General features: G+C 47.8%; 1 protein-coding gene across 1 annotated transcript; it reads left to right on the top strand.

Annotated features, from left to right (window-relative positions):
* The first annotated feature begins 179 nt into the window (after window positions 1–179).
* On the top strand, window positions 180–24,413 carry GNL3L (G protein nucleolar 3 like). The gene is made up of 16 exons (XM_083593217.1): window positions 180–1,071; window positions 1,987–2,101; window positions 2,207–2,244; window positions 2,804–2,905; window positions 3,258–3,374; window positions 5,291–5,374; window positions 5,494–5,629; window positions 6,625–6,728; window positions 8,006–8,150; window positions 9,341–9,428; window positions 14,613–14,790; window positions 16,835–16,977; window positions 18,092–18,228; window positions 19,077–19,216; window positions 22,632–22,803; window positions 24,093–24,413. Exons 1-16 carry the CDS (start codon window positions 532–534, stop codon window positions 24,158–24,160), a joined length of 2,307 nt encoding a protein of 768 aa, XP_083449343.1. The 5' UTR covers window positions 180–531; the 3' UTR covers window positions 24,161–24,413.
* The last annotated feature ends 86 nt before the right edge of the window (window positions 24,414–24,499 follow it).

Below are 24,499 nucleotides of genomic sequence, written 5' to 3'. Positions count from 1 at the left end.
GGCTAGAGACTGCAGGCCTGCCAGAAATGAGTTAGAATATTGTTCACTATGAACACTACAGAAATACAGTACTGAAGCTATTTTCTGTGTCCTTGCAGAAGCATCTGCCATGATAGCCCAGACAACGTTGGGATAAGCCTCACCCCATCAAAGAAGACCCTGGGACCAAATATATTCAGCACTGGGATTTAACAGGGTCTCCACCGAGCCTTTGTGATTCACTCCCACCCATGTCCAGGGTATGAATAATTCTCGTTTAAGCCCTTGCCTTTTTCTTGCAATCTGATGCTCAGCATCATCTTTTGCGTTTCTTGCACGGGACTAAAATTCCATTTTTTACATGCCTTCCGCCGTTCTCTCCATCGCCTATAGCGAGCACGGGGGCGATCGCATATCTGGTTTCCAGAATCGCAAAGCTTTCTATTAAACGCAGGGTCTCCTGCAAACCATCGCTGCCTGCCAGTACTGTGCACCACTCAGAAAACCATTTCATCCGGGCGATTTCACCGCACGTCTTGCAGCTTTGCATCCATGACTTCCTGCAGGTCTGCAACGTGGGGCTGCTCACGTCCTCGAAGGGATTTCTCTGCAATGGGTTCTGCATTGCAAAACTACCCCCCCCCGTGTCGGCTGGGTAAAGGCAACAACCGAAACCCCCGTGGCCTGCAATTCTGCAAATCGGGTCGTTCCCCTGGCGGATTTCGCAAAGCTCTTTCCGTAGAGCTTTTCCTGCAAATTCACACGTGCAAATTTCCCAACGCGCAAGGCGAGACATTTTTAATACAGCGCCAGCCTCAAGGGCTCTCCATGCCTTCGCGCCAGCCTCCCCATCTTTCCCTTCCTCCCTTCCCTGTTTGCTTTGTTCCGATCCCAAGAAATCCCAACCCACAGGCGTGCAAACTCAGCAAAGGGAAGGGAGGGGCGTCCCGGGGTCGCGCGCGCGCGCCGAGCTCCGCCCTCCTCGGGAACGCGCAGGAAACCACGTGTCCCATCCAGGAAGCCGCGTGCGTCGTAGAAAGCAGACGCCGCCGCCGCCGCCGCCGCCCTGGAAGGGGAGCTTCGAGCTGGAGGGTAAGAAGGAGGATCGGGGCCGGAGTGGGCGGAAGGGCCGGGCATGGGGCACCGCGGCATGCAAGTAGATTGACACGCGCGTGCTGGTTACGCGGGCAGCTTTCAAGCGCGCGACCCCAAGCTGCAGGCTGAAGTTCAGCAGGGGAGGCGGCACATGGGTCCGGCCGATGGAATCAAACAGTTGCGAGATCTAGCATCCCGCTTCGTGAATAATCAAGGGGATCTTTCAAAAGGGTGACATGGCAAATCTGAAGAACCATGAACTGCGCAGGCTGTTTATGTCAGCCAGATTTAATATGTTTCCCTCGATGATAGTAAGAGGAAGATATTTAGCTCTCCCAGACGCAGAGCGTCTCTGCAAATGTGGTAGGCAGGAACCTGATACGCTGGAGCAAATTTTCATTTCTTGTGATTTTGGCATTTATGCCAGAAGACAGTTGTTAGAGGCCTTACAACTTAACAGGCTCGGCTCTATGCTGCCAATGGTTCAGGACCTGCTCTCGGACAGGAATGATCAAATTACTTTAATAGTGGTTAAATTTTTGAGTGTTGTCCATGTGGAAAGACTAGGCCATTATAGAGAGATTTAGTGGTTCTTGATTGGTCGGTGATGTGGTAGTGTTAGACTGTATTATTTATGCAAATTGTTATGCCGAATTCGTATTTTCCACAATCTGTATACTGTGTTTGTTTTATAATGTGTGGTTTGCTGTGCCTAATAAAGGATTGAATAAGATCAAGGGGATTAAGGAGGTGTGAGTGTCCTGTCCAAGGTTTGTGGGCGCTCTCTGCCTTGTTTGGTTATCCTTGTTCTATTTCTCCAGCAACAAGAGATCACAGGGTTTTGGTTCCCCTCCGCTCAGATCTTTGTTTCTGAAATAGGGGTGCTGGTGGCACCCTTTCTTCCTTTTCCAGTTGCTGTTAATCAGAAAAGAAAGCAACGTAGAAGTTTCTCCAGAGGCCACAGAAGCTCTCATCGGACAGAAAAACAAACCTCCGCCTCTCTCAGCTTTTGACGCCATGTCAAAAAGTAAGTCATTTTGCCAGGTTTTTGGGTCAAACGTTGAATTCCTACCAACTGGGGAACCCAAACGTAAAATGGTGCTCACCTTTGATTTTATTCCCCCTTCTGCAGAGCAGAAAAAATCCAGGAAGAGACAGAAACATGGCAAGGTGAGCAGAGACTGGCAGCACCAACCGTTCCCACTCTTCATAAGTCCTTTTGAGAAGTGAAATTTAGCAGGTGGAAGCATGAAGGGAGCCAACAAGGAAAAGAAGGGCCAGTTGCACCGAAGGCAGCAGAGAGGTCAAAAAGTGGAAGGGCAGAGAGACATCTTTGGATTTGGCAGTGTGATAGCTGCCGGTAATTTTAGGGAGCTGAGTTTCATTGGAGGAGAGGAGGCGGATTCTGTTTGGGTCAAAATAAGAGTTGTAAAAGACAAAGGAAGTAAGCTTCACTTAAGTTAAAATCCAGAGTACAGTTTGCAGATGTGAAACATAACAGGATTCATCGGCTCAGCAAGGGAGTGGAAAATAACGGGAACTGGGAGGACTTTATTCCTAAGTTTTGAGGTGAAGGGAATGAAGCTTCTGACTGTAGCATTAGCTGGAAGAACAAGGATCTTTTAATTCTTACTTTCAGTGAAGCTAAGGTGAATTTCTAGGGTCTTCTATATCTAATGTCTCGCCCAGTTCATTGCCTTTACCAGTGTGTCTCCTTTGGCTTTCATAGAGAAGGGATGCAAAACCTCATGGGAAAAAGGACCCAGGAGTGCCTCAGCTGTCACATTTCAAAGAGCATGTCAAGAAAGGAGCGGCACTAAAAGAGAAAAGGGTGAGATTAAGCAGTGGGAAGCCCTGCATGGGGAAATGAAGGCTGGCTTCTTCGAGTTCCTGCTTTCATTTCCCAGTTTGGGATCAGTGGTTGGGTACCAAACCTTGGCTCTAGAGCAGCCTTTCTCAACCTGTGAGTCCCCAGATGTTGTTGAACTACAACTCCCATCACCCCTAGCTAGCAAGCCCAGAGTTCAGGGATGATGGGAGTGGTAGTCCAACAACATCTGGGAACCCACAGGTTGAGAACCGCTGCTCTAGAATCTTAGGTTTCAAAGAGCCTGAAAAATGGGTCTCTTTTCAATGGGGCTCGTGGCAACCTCTTTGAATTAAGGCTTTGCACATCCTCTCAGGCTACAGAACTGCAGGAGCGGCAGCGAACGGCACGGCAGAAGGAAATCAGCCGGTTCCGGAGTTTGGAAGGGCTGCAGAAGGATGCCTTGCACAGACAGCAGAATTTTGAACAGAAGGTACTGAAGTTTCAAGGACATCCAAGCCAACTATAGTGGGACCCTGTTCATATAGCTGTTTAGAGACTACCGTATTTTTCGCTCTATAAGACGCACCAGACCACAAGTTTTTGGAGGAGGAAAACAAGAAAAAAAAAATTCTGAATCTCAGAAGCCAGAACAGCAAGAGGGATCGCTGCGCAGTGAAAGCAGCAATCCCTCTTGCTGTTCTGGCTTCTGGGATAGCTGCACAGCTTGCATTCACTCCATAAGACGCACACACATTTCCCCTTACTTTTTAGGAGGGGAAAACTGAGTCTTATAGAGCAAAAAATATGGTACTTGTCTGCCTCCTTTTTTGGAGACCCTGTAAGGCAGAGCTGGGGAACCTTTTTCAAAACCGAGGGCCATGTTCCCTTCTCTCTGTGGCACCTTCCAGGGCCACATGCCAGTGGTGTGCGGGGACAGAAGCAGAAGCAACAAATGTGGAGCAACAAATGTACATTTCCCCTATGTACTGTAAGCTAGTTTCTATATTCTCAGGCCTCTCTATCCTGTGTTCCATCTAGACAAACACAGAGCATCATCCGCTCCATGTTCGACAGTGGAATTTGCTGCCAAGGAGTGTGGTGGAGTCTCCTTCTTTGGAGGTCTTTAAGCAGAGGCTTGACAACCATATGTCAGGAGTGCTCTGATGGTGTTTCCTGCTTGGCAGGGGGTTGGACTCGATGGCCCTTGTGGACTCTTCCAACTCTATGATTCTATATTTTCCCTGTCTTAACAACTTGCTGATTTTGCCCAGGCTTAATAATAATAATAATAATAATAATAATAATAATAATAATAATATTTTTTTATTTATACCCCGCCCATCTGGCTGGGCCTCCCCAGCCACTCTGGGCGGCTTCCATAAAAACCAAAAATACAGTAAAATATCACACGTTAAAAACTTCCCTGAACAGGGCTGCCTTAAGATGTCTTCTGAATGTCAGGTAGTTGTTTATCGCTTTGACATCTGCTGGAAGGGCGTTCCACAGGGCGGGCGCCACTACCGAGAAGGCCCTCTGCCTGGTTCCCTGTAGCTTTGCTTCTCGCAATGAGGGAACCGCCAGAAGGCCCTCGGCGCTGGACCTCAGCGTCCGGGCAGAATGATGGGGGTGGAGACGCTCCTTCAGGTATACTGGACCGAGGCCGTTTAGGGCTTTAAAGGTCAGCACCAACACTTTGAATTGTGCTCGAAAACGTACTGGGAGCCAGTGGAGGTCTTTCAAGACCGGTGTTATATGGTCTCGGCGGCCGCCCCGAGACCATATTATATATACCCCGCCCATCTGGCTGGGTTTCCCCAGCCACTCTGGGCAGCTTCCAACAAAATATTAAAATACAATAATCTGTTAAACTTTGGAATAGCCTCCTGAGAGAGGCCCCATCACTGCCTTTGTTTAGACAGCCATTCTCAAAATGTGGATTTACTCCCTAATGTGAATATTGCTGTTGCTCTAAAATGGCTTGTTTTTAGGTTTTGGTCATATTTTACATTTTGTGTCATGTCGTCTAAAGCGCAAGCTCCCTTGTGTAAAGTTGTAGACGGGTAGGATAGAAATTATTGTCCTAAACCCAACCCATGGGCTTCTTGGTTTCCAGACAGTGGCTCATAGTGGCAGTCTTTGTAATTCTGCTTATGCTACAAGCAAAATTGCAATTCACTTTCCATGCTGTTCGAAGCATTGGACTTGTTCCTTTATGTATGTCCCACTGGGTTCCATTCGCCCTGCCTTTTTTTTTAATTTATCTTTTACTTAGTGTTAAAATGCTTTCCCAGCTGTAATTATTATTAATAATATTTCTTATTTATTAAATTTGTATACCGGGGATAATGCTGTAAGGTTATTTAATTTATTTCTAAGCTGAAATATGAACTCTTTCTCTCCCTGCAGGAGATGGATCTGAAGCAACTGGCGAAACATGCCATGCTGGAGAAAGATAGTTCCTGCAAGGCCTATTATAGGGAGTTCAGGAAGGTCAGTGGGACTTCTTGTCACTTAGTGTGGGGAAAGATGCATCTGCTCTGAGTGCGACTGTCCTCAGGGGCTGAGCCAGTTGTCAGGTGGCAAACTCTCTTGGCCTTCTCTCCCTTTAGGTGGTGGAAGCAGCTGATGTGATCCTGGAAGTTCTCGACGCTCGAGATCCCCAAGGCTGCCGCTGCCCCCAGGTTGAGCAGGCCGTGGTGCAAGCTGGAGCTAACAAGAGGCTAGTCCTGGTGTTAAATAAAATAGGCAAGTGTGAAGGCCAGCCATGTACAGCTCTCTGGGAAGGAAAGGGGGTCTGGCACTGGTATGCTATGATTCTAGTCCTCTCTGGTGTGTTACTCAAGGATAGCAGAGTGTTAGATGCTCTCGTAGTCAGTGTTCAGCAAGTGTTAACCAGCATACTGCACTGTTATATTCAGGGTCTGTGCTTCTCTCCCAGAATTCAAATACTGGGAGGGCAGTCCAGAGAAGTACAGTGGTACCTCAGGTTAAGTACTTAATTCATTCTGGAGGTCCGCTCTTAACCTGAAACTGTTCTTAACCTGAAGCACCACTTTAGCTAATGGGGCCTCCTGCTGCTGCTGTGCCGCCGGAGCACAATTTCTGTTCTCATCCTGAAGCAAAGTTCTTAACCCGAGGTACTATTTCTGGGTTAGCGGAGTCTGTAACCTGAAGCATATGTAACCCGAGGTACCACTGTACATAGAATAAACAGATGAATTACAATAGCTGCTTTTCCATAATTTTATTGTGATTTCAGGGTTCTTGTATCCAAATAATTTGGAAACAAGCTTTGGGGAAGCCGAGAAAGGCAAATGAGAGAGCGGTAGAGGCTTAATGACTGATTTTCTGCAACCATAAGCTTAAGAAGCTGAGTTGCAGCCACACAAGCCCCTCGTTCCTTCCCTTGCAGGTGTGAGTGATTGAACAGGCAAGCAAGCCTTCAGTTAACTATGATTTCCCATTTTCACTCAGCTGAGCAACTGTGAATAACAGCTTCAGAACCAGCCATGCTAGGAAGCTTGTTGGGCTACTGCAAAGAGAGGAGGAAAGGGATTGTATTCACACCCAGAATGCATTTTTATATCTCAGCTTATTAAACTCGGACATTACTCAAAGCAGCAGTCCAGAGGGGTTTGGCAAGGCTTGGCAGTTGATGCAAAGATGTTTTGTCCCTGGAGACGTGCTTGGTATTTGCTGAGGATCCTAAAGTTAACTCTTCTCTTCTATTCCTGGCCCAGATCTGGTATCTAAGGAAATTGTAGCAAAGTGGCTGAAATACCTGAGGAACGAATTCCCCACAGTGGCCTTTAAAGCTTCCACTCAGCAGCAGAGCAAAAACCTGGTAAGTGGTGCTGGGATTTTGCAGTGGGGCAAGTGAGTGACAGCTTTGGCCAGTCATTAGGTTTCATTGAAAGCCATTTGGGGAAGAATGGGCTTCAGCCCTCTCCGCTTAAAGGGCTCTGTCAGCCGGTTCTGTTTCTACTGATTCCTCTTACTCCTTATTACTGTTAACACAAAGTTAGCAACTCTGAGGCCAAGTGGCGCCTTTCAAGAGGTGTCAGGGTGCAGATTCCTCATTGATGAAGCCCAGGGCGTTTCCCTTTGGGACGGGGAATTGGAATAGTGTGAGCTATAGGGTGGGACATGAAAGCAGAGTTCTGAGAAGGGACACCCCACCCCCAATTTGTGTGTTCTGCAGTGACAGGGATTCGGGCCACAAAAGATTAGAGCAGATTTTCTTGGATTTACTGACTAACGCTAAACGCTGGCTCCCTCGGCCTGTAAAGCGAGATGAGCGCTACAACCCCAGAGTCGTCTGCAACTGGACTTAACTGTCAGGGGTCCTTTAGCTTTACCTTTTTTTAACTGTATGTGAGACTCCAGATTGCCAGGGATGCCAACTTGAATAAAATATTGGGGACAGGTAAGCCCCACCTCGCACAATCGACCGCATGACAAGGTGCAATGCCTATTAACTTTGGGGGGAACTCTGCCCCCTCAAATACTTTATGGGGAGGGGCAAAACCCTGTTGGCCCCTAGGAATTGGCTCTTATGCAGATTACTATGATCTATAGGAGGGACGCGGGTGGCGCTGTGGGTTAAACCACAGAGCCTAGGGCTTGCCGATCAGAAGGTCGGCGGTTCGAATCCCCGCGACGGGGTGAGCTCCCGTTGCTCGGTCCCTGCTCCTGCCCACCTAGCAGTTCGAAAGCACATCAAAGTGCAAGTAGATAAATAGGTACGGCTCCGGCAGGAAGGTAAACGGCATTTCCATGTGCAGTTCTGGTTCGCCAGAAGCGGCTTCATCATGCTGGCCACATGACCCGGAAGCTGTACGCCGGCTCCCTCGGCCAATAAAGCAAGATGAGCGCCGCAACCCCAGAGTCAGCCACGACTGGACCTAATGGTCAGGGGTACTTTACCTTTTTATGATCTATAGCCGATATTTCCTTTCTCTTTTATTGTTTATATTCCTTGATTGTATTGATTGTTGGGGGAGGGGGGGAAACAGTAAAACAGTAAAGAAGAAAACCAGGCCATTTTTTTTAAGCGGCAGAACTTCTGGCTGCAGGTGTGCATCACCCCCTTTGCCTGCTTCTCTTTTTCCCCACCTCCAGCAACAGAGCCGAGTCCCCGTATCCCAGGCTTCGGGGGAGCTGCTCAGCGGGGGAGCCTGTGTTGGGGCAGACAGCCTCATGAAGGTGCTGGCCAACTACTGCCGGAACCAGGATGTCAGGACGGCCATCAGTGTTGGGGTTGTGGGTGAGTAGGGAGCCCCTCTTGGAGGGAGGTGGAAAGCCGGGCGGGCGGGGGGGGGGGGGAATCTCTTAAATCCTACCCCCATTGCTCAGAAAGACATTGGGATAATTTGAGGTAATTTAAATATGTTTTAATATTTTAACTTTTGTATGTTTTAAAGCAGAGTTGTATTCTTTCTTGACTTTATTTTGTTATCTTCTTGTAAATGCTTTGAGGGTTTGTTTTTTTAAAAAGTTAAGCAGTGTATAAATTTTGCGAAAATTTATAAAATATGGTAGGAATCGAAGCACTTGGGTACCTTTCCTGACCTTGTTAAATATCGGACCTCTTGCCTCTCAAGGTCAGATGACCCGGCAAAGTTGTGCCAAGGCTGCATGTGTGGGTACGCACATTGTAAGAATAATCATTATTTATTTATTTATTCCCCACCTTTCCCCCTGGCAGCGGTTCAAGGCTGCTTAGAGATAAAATTAAAACAGCTAAAAACAAGGGGGGGGGACCCCAGCATTAAAAAATAATTAAGCATTTATAGCATATTATGTCTATTCTGTTTAAAACATACAGTCACAACAAAAGCAGTATAGCACCAGCTCCCTCTTTAAAAGCAGCCCATTCCCAAAAGCCTGTTGGAACAAGAAAGTCTTCACCTGCCCATGGAAGGACAGCCAGGAGGGAGCCAGTCTCACTTTTCTAAGGAGGGAGTTCCAAAATTGTCTGGCCACCACCGAAAAGGCCCTCTCCTTCGTCTCCACTCAGAGAAGGGCCTCCCTCAAAGATCTCAAAACCTGGCCAGGTTTGTAGGAGGGAATGCAGCCCTTCAGGTAGCTTGGCCTTAAGCTGAATAGGGCTTTATAGGTCATAACCAGCACTTTGCATTGTGCCCGGAAGCAGACCAGAGCCGCTGCAACAAGGGAGTCATATGCTGCACAACAGAACAGCTTGCTACTGAGCACAGATCCTGCCTGTTGGTGTTGCTGAACATGAACCTTTGAAGATGCCTTTGTTCTGGCTACTGGCACTCATTCATTCAAAGAGGAAAGACGGCTTGTGGGCAGCTGTGCCTTTTCGGTGCTGCCTTATTTTTGCTATAGGGAGTGGGGAGAAGGAGGTGCTCACATAGGTAGGACTAATCTTGAGTGGGAGCAGGTGCTTTTGCTGATGGCTCTGCCCGCTTCTCCCATCTCTCTCCTCAGGCTTCCCTAATGTCGGCAAAAGCAGCTTGATCAACAGCTTGAAGAGGAGCCGGGCCTGCGGTGTTGGTGCCACTCCTGGCGTCACCAAGTACGTAGCAGTCCTTCTGTGCATGCTGTAGAAGCCAGGGTTTTGGGGTGGGGGTAGTTCTCCCTTGAGCTTTGTCTATGTACGGCAGCGGTCCTCAACCTCTGGGTCCCCAGATGTTGTTGGACTACAACTCCCATCATCCCTGAGCTCTGGCCTTGCTAGCTAGGGATGATGGGAGTTGTAGTTCAACAACATCTGGGGACCCAGGTATGGCTCCCCTTTGTCACATACACAGCCCAACAAGACAATGACAATAATTCACCAACAGCATACAAATCAATATGGCTAACCTGATCCAAAACACCCACCCACCCCACTCACACACGAAAACAAAGATCACCACAGCCAACCACAAACAAACAACCACACCCTAGGCCAACCCCAACCTCTCTCACCACCAAAGAAACACAAATGAACAGCTGAGAACCTGCACGAGCAACGCTGACACTAAACCCCACATATATTAAGCAAAATAGAAATATCACCACCCGACCCCACCCATCTTCCCCCCCTCCACCCCTTTTTTTCCTAATGTCTCAACAAATGAAACTGATTTGTAAAAATGTTACATGGAAAAAATACGAGAGACATTACACATACTTCTGTAAGTATCTTTAATAAAAAACAAACAAAAAAACCCCAAAAACAACATCTGGGGACCCACAGGTTGAGAAAGGCTGGTGTACGGTGTCTTCTTAAGTTGTTAAGGCCCTTCGGTTCTGTTACAGGTTATCTGTAGAACCCGCAACATTTTAGGGTGTTTGTGAGCCAATCAGAGGCGCGGCTGCAGAACAGCATTGGTTGTGCTGGAAAGGAGAGCTTTGGATCCTGTTGTGTTCAGGCCAAGTTGGATTTCAGGGCAAGGAAAGGAAAGGTTGGCCAGACAGTGTGCGAGGAAGGGGAATGATGGAAGTGTGGGTGTGCTCCAGCTCAGCAGTGGCACCTGTGACACCCCCCCCCCAGACGCTGGGAAGGGGCTGTGGACCTCAGAGACACAGGGAAGAAGATTTGTGCTGTGGGTCTTAAGAGATGAGGCAAGATGCATCCCTCTACCCCCTTTCCTGAGACAGTCTGGACCATAGTTTAGATGGGTCCCGGGCCCTAAGGAAGTCAGACTGTCCTCCACCAGGGCCAGGGCCTTTTCAGTGATGGCTCCGACCTGGTGGAATGCTCTGTCCCATGAGACTAGGGCCCTTCAGGATTTAACTTCCTTCCGTTGGGCCTGTAAGACAGAGCTGTTCCGCCTGGCCTTTAATTTGAATTCAGCCTGATCTTTTATTTCCCTTCTCTTCCCTCCCCCTCCCCTTTTATGAAAATCACCCGCTCTGAGACCCCACAGCTAATTTTCCCCTGGCCTCCTCGCCGGCCCAAGTAGGACCAGTTCAGCCAGCTAGCCCTGGGGGTTATCCAATGCTTATTTCCCCAAACTGATTTTTAAATTTTGAATTTTATTGTTATTCATGTTTTTATACTGTATTTTATGCTGCTTTTATAAATTAAGTGTTTTAAATTTGTTGTTAGCTGCCCTGAGCCCGGTTTTTGAACCGGGAAGGGTGGGGTATAAAAATTATTATTATTATTATTATTAATTATGTAGCTTTGGGGAACTGCAGAGGCCTTGGACTGCTTTATTATTTACAGTGAGCTATTTCAAAATAGAAGGATCACTGTGTAAAAAGTGGCCCAGGTCTTCCCATTACTTGGGAGCACAAGGGATGTTGCAAGATGGAGGAGGCGTTGCGGGGCAGGTATCCTGCCAAAGAGATATCAATCTTGAGTGTTAGGTGGTATCCTGTAGCCCCTCCGCTGTAGGCAGTTGCTGGGGGATGAATAAGAGACATGCTGGTAATTGTCTTGCTCCTCAACACTCTGCTTATTTGGCCGATTGGTTGCAACTTAAAAATGATTACATTCACAACAAAACTCCCAATGGAATAAATTAAAACCTCAGAACAATTAAACGGTTAAAATGCAGCAGCAAAATAAATAAAAGCCATTTAGTCAGACCAGATAAAGGACTCCTTCAGAGGCACGGACTGTTTTGCCTCTGAAGCTCTGTTGACAAAATGGACTTTGTGCTCTTTTTCTGAAGGCCAGGAGAGATGTCTGGGGGTGCGGGTGGTTTTGCAACACTGGGGCTGCAGCTCCGGGTGGACTTTGAACAGAGAGGCCTGAAATCAGATCCTTCCTCCAATAGTCCACAGGCTGTGGAGCGTTGCTATCACTGAGCATAACCTACCTTACAGATTTGCAGTGAGGATTGCAATAGTGGGGGGGGGGTCCCTGCATATGTACCTCTGAGCTCATTGGATGAAGGGTAGGACAGTTGCGTGTCGAGACCCCGAAGCCACCCCCTCGTTGAGAAAACACACACAAGGACACGGATATTTGGTTAATGTTATTGGGCAAATTTTGGCCACAACTTTATTGATTACAGAATGTGAGCGGTATTGGCTTAGGCACTGAATGGTGATATAATCGTGCTTCGGCGGTGCGGCAGCAGCAGGAGGCCCCATTAGCTAAAGTGGTGCTTCAGGTTAAGAACAGTTTCAGGTTAAGAACGGACCTCCGGAACAAGATATATGACTATATCTGACTCCTGCCCAATGCGCAGGAAGTCCGGTAAGGGTAAACCACCGGAAGGGGGAGCCCTGTCGATGCAAACCAACTCAAGCTCCCCCTGGTGTTCCCATCGGGGTCCTGTCAAGGCCCTAGCCCCCAACCGGGCTTCGGACAAGATCAACACCCCCGGATTCCTTTAACGGAATACCCTTAAGCATGGAGGGGCAGGTGATGGCCACACCTCCCCTCCCACACACAAGGTCAATCAATGCCTAACCGCAACCCTAACAAAGTTGTGACGATTGCTACGAGGTAGGCAAAAACCAAATGGCCAGTGCCAATTTGCCAAGTGGAAAAATTCCTACCAGGCACCTTAACGGGGACCAACCGAGGTCCATAGCCAGGCCAATGCCTAAAACCTGCAAATTAGGGAGGGACAGCGGGTGATTGAGGAATTAAATGGTCCCGGCCACACACACACACCCCCCCCCGGCCAGTGGATTGGCTGGCCAGGCTCTGACGTGGCTGGTGTTGTAAACAAAAATTGCCCTTTTCCCTTATGGGGTATCCAAGAGCCCATATAGAGTCCTTACATAGGTTCCCTATTGGTTGGAGAAGATTAGAGAGGCCGACCAGAGAATATTGAGAAGCAAAGCAGCTAGTAAGCTTGATCTTTATTGATCTGTTGCAACAGGGTGCTCCCCTCACCTGCAGGAGAGAGGAGGAACCCAGAAAAATGGTGCGCAAGGCCTTATAAAGACTTTTGAAATTGCCACCCTGTAGATCAAGACCACCCCCAGAAACATCATACATACATCACAGAAGGGATGTAACCTAAGACCACCCCTCAGATACATCATACCTACATCACAAAAAGGCAGTCTAAAACAGAAATTTGAACGTTGTTTTTCTCCTTTCTGGCAAGTTACTTGATTGGATTTTCTTTGGAGCCTGGCTAGTCTTTTGTAATGATAAATACTTAGTTCCTGGGCCAGGTCACAGGCTCACACCCTATTCAAACGCAGACATACCCTTAAGACAGGATTTGTGAGGAAAGAGACAATGGGAGATTTCCCACTTTGACCTTGCAGAAAAAACATTTGTTCAGTTTAGGAATCAAAATGGTTCCAGATTGGTCTTCCTGTGCTGATCTATGTACGTGCTTGGTTGGTACGCTTATGAACATTATCATATATCTAAGACCTCAAAATTCCTATCACACCGGGATCCTCCGGGCAATGGGTGACCAAGTCCCCCGCCACCGGAGGGGAGTGGGTGGCCATGCGGTCCAGCACAACTCCTCCCCACGGTGGAAGTGGAGCGGATATGCCTGGAGTACTGTGCCCAGTTCTGGGCACCACACTTTTAAGATGCCTATTGTGAGAACATAAGAGCCTGGTTGCTGTACCAATGACCCATCTAGTCCAGCATCCTGTTCCCTCAGTGACGATTCAGATGCCTGTGGGAAACCGACAACCAGGACCTGAGCACAAGGGTACTCCCCCGCTCCTGCCCGTCCGACTAGTGGCCTTCAGAAATACACGGTCTCCAGCCACAGAGGCAGAGCCCTAGCCATCCAACAGATATGTGTTCAGAGGTGGGTGGCAAAGATGGTGAGAGGCCTAGGGATGCAAGTCCTGTGAGAAAATCTGGAGGTGGCCTGGAGAAGAGACAGTTCAGTGGTGATACAGAAGAAATTTCAACATTTGGAAGGCTGTTGCACAGCTGACAGAGCAGATTTAATTTCCGTTGCTCTGAAGGGAGAGGAGGGCCAGGCTTAATAGTTTTAGATTCCATCTAAACACTGGAGTCAGCTTCATTATTTTTTCCTAAATCATTTTTATTGATTTTCTAGATTTTAATGAATCGACCACAAATTAAAACAAATGTAATACATTCCCCTCCAAAAAAAAATTGGCTTTCCACCATTTGTTCTCAATGTGTCCATAATTTCCTCTTGTTGCTGCATTGTTTTCTTGGTTATTTCTAATCCACATTCCACTCCCTGTAAGTAACCTTACATTACAATAATTTTTTGGTTATTTTTAACTTGTCCTTAACCATCAGCTACCCACTTGCCAATTCCTGCAAGGTTTTAACATTTCCAATATCTGCCAGTGAGGCTACTCATCAAATAGATCAGCTGGAGTGAACTTTCTGATGAAAGGAGCTGCTCAGAAATAGGACAGACAGTCTCAGAAGATCGTAGGCCAAACTCAGCCCTCCAGATGTGTTGGGACTACAACTCCCACAATCCCTAGCTAACAGGACCAGTGGTCAGGGATGATGGGAGTTGTAGTCCCCAAACACCTAGAGGTCTGAGTTTGCCTATGCCTGTTGTAGGCTCTCCTGCACTGGAGAGGGAGCTGTAGGGTGAACATTTCCTGTGTCATGAGGACACTGAACTAGATGACCTTTGAAGGCCCTGTCAACTCTGATTCCACAATTTATGAAATGTGGTAAGATAGACAGCTGGAGCAATAATGCTCCAGCTCTACGCTCTGCCTTCATGACAGGAAGGGATACAGCACAGTGCTTTAGCAGATGGTGCTAACAGGTGGAGGGGCATTTTTCTTGGAATAAGTTGACTCCCTCCCTCCCTCTTGTGCTGTCTCCTTTTAGGTGCCTGCAAGAGGTGCAGCTGGACAAGCACATCAAACTTCTGGACTGTCCAGGGATTGTTGTGGCTTCTCCCACCTCAGATGCCGCCATGATCTTACGAAACTGTGTCAAGATAGAGCAACTGGTTGACCCCGTGAGCCCAGTGGAGGCCATCTTGAAGCGATGCAACAAGCAGCAGGTAGCTGTGGGGCAGGGCTGGGGGGGCAGGCCCTGGTTGTGATGGCGGGCAAACAATTAGGCAGCAGAGAGCCAGGAATTCTGGGCTCCTCTCAAAGCTTTAGGGAGAATTGGGAGAGAAGAGTTGTAGATGTTAGCTTCTTAATTCACTTAATTCATTGATGTTAGCTTCTGGGGGAAGGGTTGTTGTGGTTTTTCTGGATTAAATCCAAGTTGAAAGGAGCGAGTGTGCCCTCCAGGTTCCATCTGCTCAGATGCAATTTCGGGCAAAGGACTTTAGAGCAGGCACCCCCAACCTTTGGCCCTCCAGATGTTTTGGCCTACAACTCCCATGATCTCTAGCTAACAGGCCCAGTGGCCAGGGATCATGGGAATGAAGTTCAAAACATCTGGAGGGCCAAAGGTTGGGGATGCCTGGTTTAGAGTGATTATTTTTCCAGGGAACCTGTTGGTCTTTAAGGCATGTCACTGGGTTCTTGTTGCTTTTGCTGCAGTAGACTTCACAGGGCCTTTCTTTTGGGAACTTAAATTTTAACAGTAGGTGGTAACTGGGTTACTCAACTGCCCTTGATTTAAATACATTCACAGCACATGTCTTCCTTCCCCAAATCCTGGTAATTGTAGATTTTTACAGGTCTTTGGGACGCGGGTGGCGCTGTGGGTTAAACCACAGAGCCTAGGACTTGCCAATCAGAAGGTCAGCGGTTCAAATCCCCGCGACAGGGTGAGCCCCCGTTTCTCGGTCCCTGGTCCTGCCAACCTAGCAGTTCAAAAGCACGTCAAAGTGCAAGTAGATAAATAGGTTCCACTCCGGCAGAAAGGTAAACGGCTTTTCCGTGCAGTGCTCTGGTTCACCAGAAGCGGCTTAGTCATGCTGGCCACATGACCCGGAAGCTGTATGCCGGCTCCCTTGGCCAGTAAAGTGAGATGAGCGCCGCAACCCCAGAGTCAGTCACGACTGGACCTAATGGTCAGGGGCCCCTTTACCTTTGGATTTGTAGCGCTGTGTGAGATAAACTGCATTTCCCTGGATTCTTGGGTGTGAGGGAATTTGCTTTAAATTTTTGGTGTGTGCACAGGCGTGCGGAGGCTCGCCCCGCCCCTTTCAGAGGGCTGGATTCCCTTGAAGCAAACTAACTGGGGGCTGCATATCAGTGGTGGGTGAGAAAGAAGCTGTGCTGAGAAAAGGAAGCCACTTTCTCATGGCATACAGGCTAGGTCCTGAACCTATGGCTTCAAGTTACGAGAAAGGAGATTCTGACCAAAAAACAAGAAGAACTTTCCTACGGCAAGAGCTGTTTGACAGTGAAGCGGACTCCCACAAAATGTGGTGGACTCTCCTTCCTGGGAGGTTTTTAAGCAGAGTTTGGAGGGCCATCAGTCATGCATGCTTTAGTTGAGATCCCTGCATTGCGGGGGGTTGGACTAGATGACCCTCAGGATCTCTTCCTACCATGCAATTTTGTGATTCTATTAAAAGTGAGCTGGCAGTGTAGAAAGTGAGTGCAATCTTGCCAGTATTGCACACACCCCTCCCCTGGTTTTCAATGCTGCACGAGTGACTTGAGTGTGCCAGGAAAATTGTGGCTTCTTTGGCTGCCTGAGAAGAATGGTAGGGGCCAAACTGAGAGGTCTGGCTGGCAGGCCGGACTTAGCCCACTGCCTGGAGATGATGATGATGATGATGATGATGATGATGATGATGATGATGATGATTTATACCCCGCCCATCTGTCTGGGTTTCCCCAGCCACTCTGGGCGGCTTCCAACATAGCACTAAAATACAATAACAATGGTTTAGGGTATGGTCACCACTATCTTTCTCTCCTCTCTTTCTCCTCAACTCAGTGTTGCATCAGCTTATTTCCCAAGGAGCCAGCAGTACTGTGGCTGAGTGTGCCAGAGGGAAGACTTCAAAAGGGGCATTGTGAGCCCCCAGTGCTTGTCAGTCAATCCTGCTCTTTTTGGAGTCATCTGAGGAGGAGGAGGATTACTACTAACTGGGCAATTGGCTTCTCTCTTCTTCTCTCCCCCCCCCCCCAAAGATTATGCAGCACTACCGCGTGCCAGATTTCCAGGACACCATGGAGTTCCTGGCTCATTTGGCCAGGCGGCAGGGAAAGCTGAAGAAAGGAGGGACGCCTGACCATGAGAAGGCAGCCAAAGCCATACTAAGTGACTGGACAAGGTGAGCGAAGAACTGATTATTATTATTATTATTATTATTATTATTATTATTATTATTATTATTATTTGAATTTATATACTGCCCTATACTCGGAGGTCTCAGGGCCGTTCACAGAACAGAATTTCAACAGGATGAAGGAACTTTTGTCTCATGCAGCGGTTGGTGATTATCAAGTGGACCTGGTGGAATGCTCTGTCCCATGTGACCAGGGCCCTGCAGGATTTAACTTTCTTCCGCAGGGCCTATAAGACAGAGCTATTCCGCCTGGCTTTCAATCTGAACTTAGCCTGATCTTTTATCCCCCTTCCTTCCCTCCCCCTCCCCTTTTATGAAGATTACCCGCTCTGGGATCCCACAGCTAATTCTCCCCTGGTCTCCTCGCTGGCCCAAATAGGACTTATTTAGCAAGCTAGCCCTGGTGCTCATCTAATATTGGATGGATTTTCCCCCTAAATTGATTTTTGAATTCTGAATGTATTGTTATTCACATTTTATACTGTATTTTATGCTGTTTTTTGTTGCATCAATTAAGTGTTTTAAATTTGTTGTTAACCGCCCTGAGCCCAGTTTTCTGAACCGGGAAGGGCGGGGCATAAATAAAAAATTAATTATTCTGTGTGTGTGTGTGTGTGTTTGCCATTGTTAGGGCAGGAGTGGGGAATTTCTTCCAGACCGCCTTCCCTTGAGGGCAGCCAGGGTAGGCGGGGCCAGAGGCAAAATGGGCGGAGCAATGAATGTAAATTTTACCTTTTTGCAGTAGGCAGGTTTACACACACACACACACACACACACTCTGAATCCTCCATAACAGGAAGCAAGAAGCATTATCCGAGTTCAAGAACACATTCCAGCTGGGCAAAAACACTTGAGGGGATGTAAAGCAGGGCTGGTGCCAGATGTGGCCTAGGGAGAGCAGGCAAGGCCGGTGTAAGGTTCCGAGGACTAGATGGAGCAGCCCCAGGCCTGAGTGTTTTGTGACCCCCAGTTCTAATCTAGTCTCAAGTGAGCAAGGACCAGCCATGGGGGAAAATGGATCTGAAGGGATACTTCCTCCCTCCCCGTAATGCATGCTGCTGATATCAGTGTTCATTGCTTTCCTTTTTGTCCCTGCTAGTGGGAGGATCAGCTATTTCACACACCCGCCTGAGACCCACACGCTCCCCACTCACATCAGCGCCGAGATCGTTGCGGAGATGGGCAAGGCCTTTGATTTTGAGGCACTGGAGCAAGAGAACGAGAAAGTCTTGGCAAGTAAGTGACAGGGCAGAGAGAGAAGCCGAGACACTGTGATTCTGCTTCCAGCCATTCCAGCTATTATTAAATCTTCTATACAACCTTTCATCTGAAGATCACAAGGCAGCTTTCAGTATACAGTGGCACCTTGGTTTAAGAACAGCTTAGTTTATGAACAACTTGGATTAAGAACGCGGCAAACCTGGAAGTAGGTGTTTTGGTTTGTGATCTTTGCCTTGGAATAAGAGCACGTTTTGCTTCCTGTTGAGTGTGTTCCATTTGTAAATTGAGTCCCCCGCTGCTATAGGAAAGCACGCCTTGGTTTAAGAACAGATTTTTGTAACGGATTAGGATCATAAACCAAGGTACCACGGTACAAATTACATACCATAGTATCAAACAAAACAATAACACCCCCCCCCAGTTTAAAAGGCCATAGATTGTATACTTAAGCAAGGGCCTGAGAGAAAAGGAATGTATTTGCCTGGTGCCTAAAGATACGTAGGCAAGCCTTGGCCACCCCTACAGTGGTGTCTTGGTGAATAAGAGGCGCTGCTCTTCATCCCTTCTTCCCTGGCTGGAGGAAAGGCACCAGTTGTGGTTTGCCTCAGGTGCCCAAATGTATTTGGCCGGCCCTGCTCCTGAGTAGCGAGCAAGCTGGCCTTGCCACTGTTTCCTTGGGACGAGGGAGATGGCGATCTATGAAGGTGCCCAGTAGATGGATGACCAGATTTTGCTCCCATTCTCTTTGGTCAGAGATGAGTCGCCACCTCATTGTGTCCTCCTTCCCCAGACCGCTGTCCCTTTTCATCAATTCAATCTGTTGCAATTCAAGAGAGGTGTTTCACGGACCTTACCTGTTGCAGACTTGCCCTCGGGCCCTGCTGGCATCACCTTGGAGGGCTCTGGCCTCACCACTGGAGAAGAAGCTGGCATGGAGGAGGAGGAGGAACTCTGTCCTCAGGACCAAGGAGAGGTTAAGATGGAGGAAACTGGGAGTGAGGAGGTATGCATGAACATAAACACGACCCAGTGACAGGAGCAAGCCCGCAGTAAATCACAGACTCATAAGAGTTAATTTAAAGGAACAAACTATGTTACTATTGTTATTTAGATATGTGTGTTATATTTATGTTATTTTTTTCTTCTCGTCTTATTACCATGCATTCGACTGCAAAATACTATGCATTGATGAAATGATGAAACAGGAAAGCAAATAATATATATTTTTTTAAAGCCTGCAGTAAATCACACTGAGCAAGTTAGCCGTTTATTAGCAAAAACAGGCTCTGCATCAGAGTCTCAGGTCTATAGTGAATAGCAATTCATTCCCAGGAGGTCTTGCCCCCATGAAGCCGTTGTTCAGACTGAAGGTACCCCCCCCCAGCTGCTTAAGTCCCCCTCCTTTCCAGGGTTTTCCCCAAGCAATCAGAGACTGCTTGTGTGAAGCTAACTTCTCTTCCGCCGCCTTCCTGCCTTTCCTGGTTCTGAGAGATGTGGGGAGAGAGGGGGCAGGAGGAGGGGGAGACACCCATGGCTCTTCACCAGCCAGACTCATCTCTGCCTCTTGGCCTCCCTCCTCACCTGCTTCACCTTCTGATTCTGCACTTCTCTCTGCCGCAGACTCTCCCAGCTCACTAAGCCCTGTTGCCTCTTCAGCTGCTGCCACCTCCTCCTCCAAGTCTTCTCCCTCTGACCCCTCTTCTCCATCCCACCACCAATCCCTGGGCTCTGAGCCTTCTTCCCTTGGAGGTTCCCAACCTGGTTCCTCACACCACTCCTCTGTGTCCAACCTGTTTGTGACATCCAACTTCAAGATCCTGGCAGCAGTTAGGGCTTGGGCTTGTCATGGTGCTGTTTTAGGAACCTAGGAAGCTACTTTATCCTGAGTCAGGCCACTGATCTGCCTAAGTCAGTCTTGCCTACAACAGGAATGGGGAACCCTTAGCCCAGGCATCCCCAAAACTTTGGGACTACAACTCCCATTATCCCTAGCTAATAGGACCAGTGGTCAGGGATGATAGGAATTGTAGTCCCAAAACATCTGGAGGGCCAGGTTTGGGGATGCCTGCTCTAGCCCATGGATTGTTTTGGGGAGGCCACACCTGATGTTAGGGGTGGGTAAGGGTAGGGCTTCAGATTGAGAGCTCGGTTGCTAGAACAAGGTGTGTGCTAAACAGCTGATGAAAATGGAGGCTGCCATAGAGTCCACTTCTCCCTGCCAGGGCTTTTTGTAAATTTCAGAGCCCTTTGCAAGCCTTCCCGCGCTCCTCCTCTACACCTCCAACAATGGAGGCGGAATAGAAAAACACAGGGAGGATTGCTGTTGCAATAGGAAACGAGAGAAAATGCAGGATTCCTTTTCTTGCTTAGCAGAGGGTGGTGGTTGTAGGAAAGGACCTAAGGGGAGAAAGACATTCACAGTAGCAGGAAGCTTCTCTCGCTACCTACTCTCTTCCCAGCTGGGATGGGCAGTAAAAGGGCAAAAGATTCCCCTTTGTCATCCTGGGCCCCTTTCTGCTGCAGGAACCCCACAATATCATGTGATAGGTGGACAGCCCTGCTCACCTGTTAAATTTGGCCCACAAGGCTGACCTTGATAAGGATTTGACCCATGGAGCGAAAAGCATTCCCTTTTCTTTTTTTGTGTGAAGACTTATTCCTGTCAGAATGGCATTTATTTTTCTCCTATACAGGAATTATTATCTTTTCCTTCTTTTATTGGGTTTTATAAACAAGAATAATGTAAAACATTCCCTTTTCCAGTCAGATGGAGGTCTCTCTCAGCCCTCCCTGGAGATCCCAGGGACTGAACCTGGGACGTTCTGCATACAAAACAAATGTTCTGACACAGAGTTGTCAGGTATCATGTTGTGGAATATTCGAAACTTTCCCCCAAAATTCCCAGGTTTTTAAGAATTCCCTTTGTGGTTCATTTTAAATTTTGAACTAACTTGATGTGTAAAAAGAATATTTCGGTGAATTCAGAATTGTGTGTCTGATATTTGAAGTAGCCATTAGAAGAGCGCAAAAGTGGAAGTGTTGTGGAGTGAGAAAAGGGGCTTGATGGGAGCTGCTGGGTTGCCCCCCGCCCCCGATGTCCTGCAGCCACAAAAAGTTTTTGTAGGCTGTTTCCTCTCCCCCCGCCAGGTTTTGTCAGGAATCCTGTGACTGTCAGATAGCCAAATCCACAGGCTTGTGGTTTTACCTTCTTGCGATGCCACAGCATAGAAAACACTCAAGGTCTGTTTGGTTTTTGGCTAGAAACAGGGGCAAACTGGAAGACGGAGGTGCCTGGAATGAGAGAGAGAGAGAGACTCCTTCCTCATACAAATTAGGAACAGCGCTGGCAGCTAATGCCAGAATGAGAAAGGAAGAGAATGAGAACTCTCTGCCGCCTAAAAGACAAGATTCCTTTTATTTAACTCCTAGAGTAATGTTCCAAAAAGCACAGTACAAGATGAAATATATGTCATGTCAACAGGAACAGTCCCTTGCCAGCTATGGATTGAAACAGAGAGGCAATGTGGTTTAGGGCGAATGCATGCCGGACTTTGAGCAGGGAGGTGGTGAAAAACTCTGGGTGGTCGTGTCTAAGGCTCAGTCTTGCCCATCTTCATTTGGCAAATGATAACCTTCCATGTAGTACCTTTAGCCCTGGATCCACAGTGAGACATATGACAGTAGTGTTACAGACATGTAATCGTGATCATAAGCACATGTATGATCTTTGATCTGAATGGATCCCATTTTGCACTAACTAGCTCAAAGATCTGGGTAAAATTGGATGGGCTATCCATCAAGTTCAGTGCCAGCTCTCCAAAGAAATACTTGTAGCCACGGCTGTATGTACTGAAATGTCACAATTCTGCGTCAAGAAAATGTGGGATCTCCAACTTCTATAAATTGGGTCACTCCGTGCTGTTTGCCCAATCTGATCGGTAATTTTATGGGATGTTAAGGCCCCAACGTTGTGGACTTCAAGCAATCTTATTTCATAAGCTCTTAGTTGCTTATATGCTGCCACTTCTTTTCAACTTTTTTTTTTGCAACCAACAGGGCTAGAAACTTGCTTTCTTTTTAAAATGAAAGTTCAGATCAGATTTCTGCACACTGTGCTTCTTTGGAATTGCACAGCATGCGCAGTCCCGGTCATAGCACCCAGGATAAGGCTACTTTAAGAGTATTCCAATGAGTGTTTTTTGTTCTTAAATAGTTATAGTGCAGTTGTGGCTGCAGTAACTGGGCCATGGCAGTATAACGGTGACTGGGCTCTAACTTGAGTTTAGGCATTGCAACTAATTCCAACCCAGCAGCCTCAAGAACTTAAGCCAACTGCTAGAGGCTGGAATCTTCCTTGTTTTATACATGCTAGAGAATGAAGCTTAAGATGAAGGAGATCTTCCTTTTGCCCTCCCTAGTTTGGCGCAATGACTGTAGAGCTGAAAGCCAAGAACAAGACCCTAGTGGAAGCAGAGAGGTCTGTGCCAAGGGCTCCTAACCTAGCAGAGATTTCCGCCTTGGACCCTCTGCACCAGGGGCAAGGCCTGAAAGCTGCAAGCAAGAGACGCAAAAAACAGCAGAAACGAGCAGGTAAAGGGGGCCCAGAGCGGGAGCAGATGCCTTGCTGAATATCTGCAAAATGTTTTTTTTCTCAGTCACTTCCTGGGAATCACCCTTCGAGTAAATTAAGGGACTGGAGCAAGCAAGGCTGTCCTCCTGGAAAGATTTAAGAGCTGTCATTTGGTCATATTCCTTTTCTTTGTTGTGGGGTAGAGTGGGGGTGGGAAGAGTGAAAAGATAAAATTCAAGATCCCCCATTTGGAATCCCCATCCCCAGTGGATGGGGACAGAGCCTTGCCCTCTGTAGCTTCTTCCCGGATGGGGTTCCAGGAGAAGCCCATGAATGTCCCACAATATAAGATTTCTGTGACAGAGCCTCCACTCTTCCTTTTCAGTAGTTCCCAGGCCTCAGGCACCCTTTCCTTGATACCCTTCAGTCCGTACACGGGAATCAGTTATTATGTCCCATCCGTGGAAACGATGTGCAAGGATTTCTGCTTGCACAGCAGGACTCTCCCGCAAATCCTTCCACCATTCGTTCATGGGGTATGGAAGGACCCCCAAAACAGTAAAAAAGGTAAAGGGACCCCTGACCATTAGGTCCAGTCGTGGCCGACTCTGGGGTTGCGGGGCTCATCTCGCTTTATTGGCAAAGGGAGCCGGCGTACAGCTTCCGGGTCATGTGGTCAGCATGACTAAGCTGCTTTTGGCGAACCAGAGCAGCACACGGAAACACTGTTTACCTTCCCACCGGAGCGGTACCTATTTATCTACTTGCACTTTGACGTGCTTTCGAACTGCTAGGTTGGCAGGAGCAGGGACCGAGCAACGGGAGCTCACCCCGTTGCGGGGATTCGAACCGCCGACCTTCTGATCGGCAAGTCCTAGGCTCTGTGGTTTAACCCACAGTACCACCTGTGTCCCATCCCAAAACAGTATGTGGAGGCATATTGTTTTATCTGGCCGGCCAAAACGATCAGAAAAGCACAACATTGAATTCCTGCCTGTATGATTTTCACTGTCATCTAATCTTCTCCTTCACAGCCAGGAGAAAGGATGACACATTTGCATGTACATCATTCACCTTTCCTCCTTCTCTTCAAATGCCGAGGGGACAAGACTGTCCTTTCCCATCAGTTTGTTCCATTAATAGCGGCTGCCTGAATCTGATTAGGCTACTTCCCTGCAAACCTAAAATGGCCAGCCAGCTGCAGCTCCTCCTCCTTTGCATGCAGTAGCACATTTTAGAAAAGAGACAAGAGGTTTCCAAGGATGCCATTCAGACATCTAACCCCTTTTTATCTTCTCCTCTTCTGCAGAGAAGATCGCCACCAAGCTCTCTGCAACGTTGACGGCAGCCATGAATTTCAGCTTGTCAGATGACTAGGAAAGGGGGTGCTGCATTGTGCAGAAGAAGAGGACGGTCGCAGGGAATTTGTTTACCTACCTCAGAAAGGCTGCTATCTGTGGCCTGCCACACTTGGCAGGAGGAGAAATCCCTTGCCTCCTACGATACTCGCATAACATTGTGGGAATCGACAGCCTGAAGCCTATGCAAAATGCAGAGTTGTTTCTGTAAGAAACTATTTATTAACAGGTTAAAAATTATAAAGCGTGCATAAATAAATCATGTCTCTAAATGACCCTTTCCTCAGCTTTATATATGCTGCAGCAGACTAACTTTCAAGGCATAGCAAAGACTAACTCTGGTCCATATCGTCGGTTG

The sequence above is a fragment of the Podarcis filfolensis genome (assembly GCF_964270895.1).
Source record: "Podarcis filfolensis genome assembly, chromosome: 17".
Taxonomy (NCBI): Eukaryota; Metazoa; Chordata; class Lepidosauria; order Squamata; family Lacertidae; genus Podarcis; species Podarcis filfolensis.
Note: the sequence above shows the minus strand (reverse complement) of the source record. Positions and strands in the feature narration are given on the sequence as shown.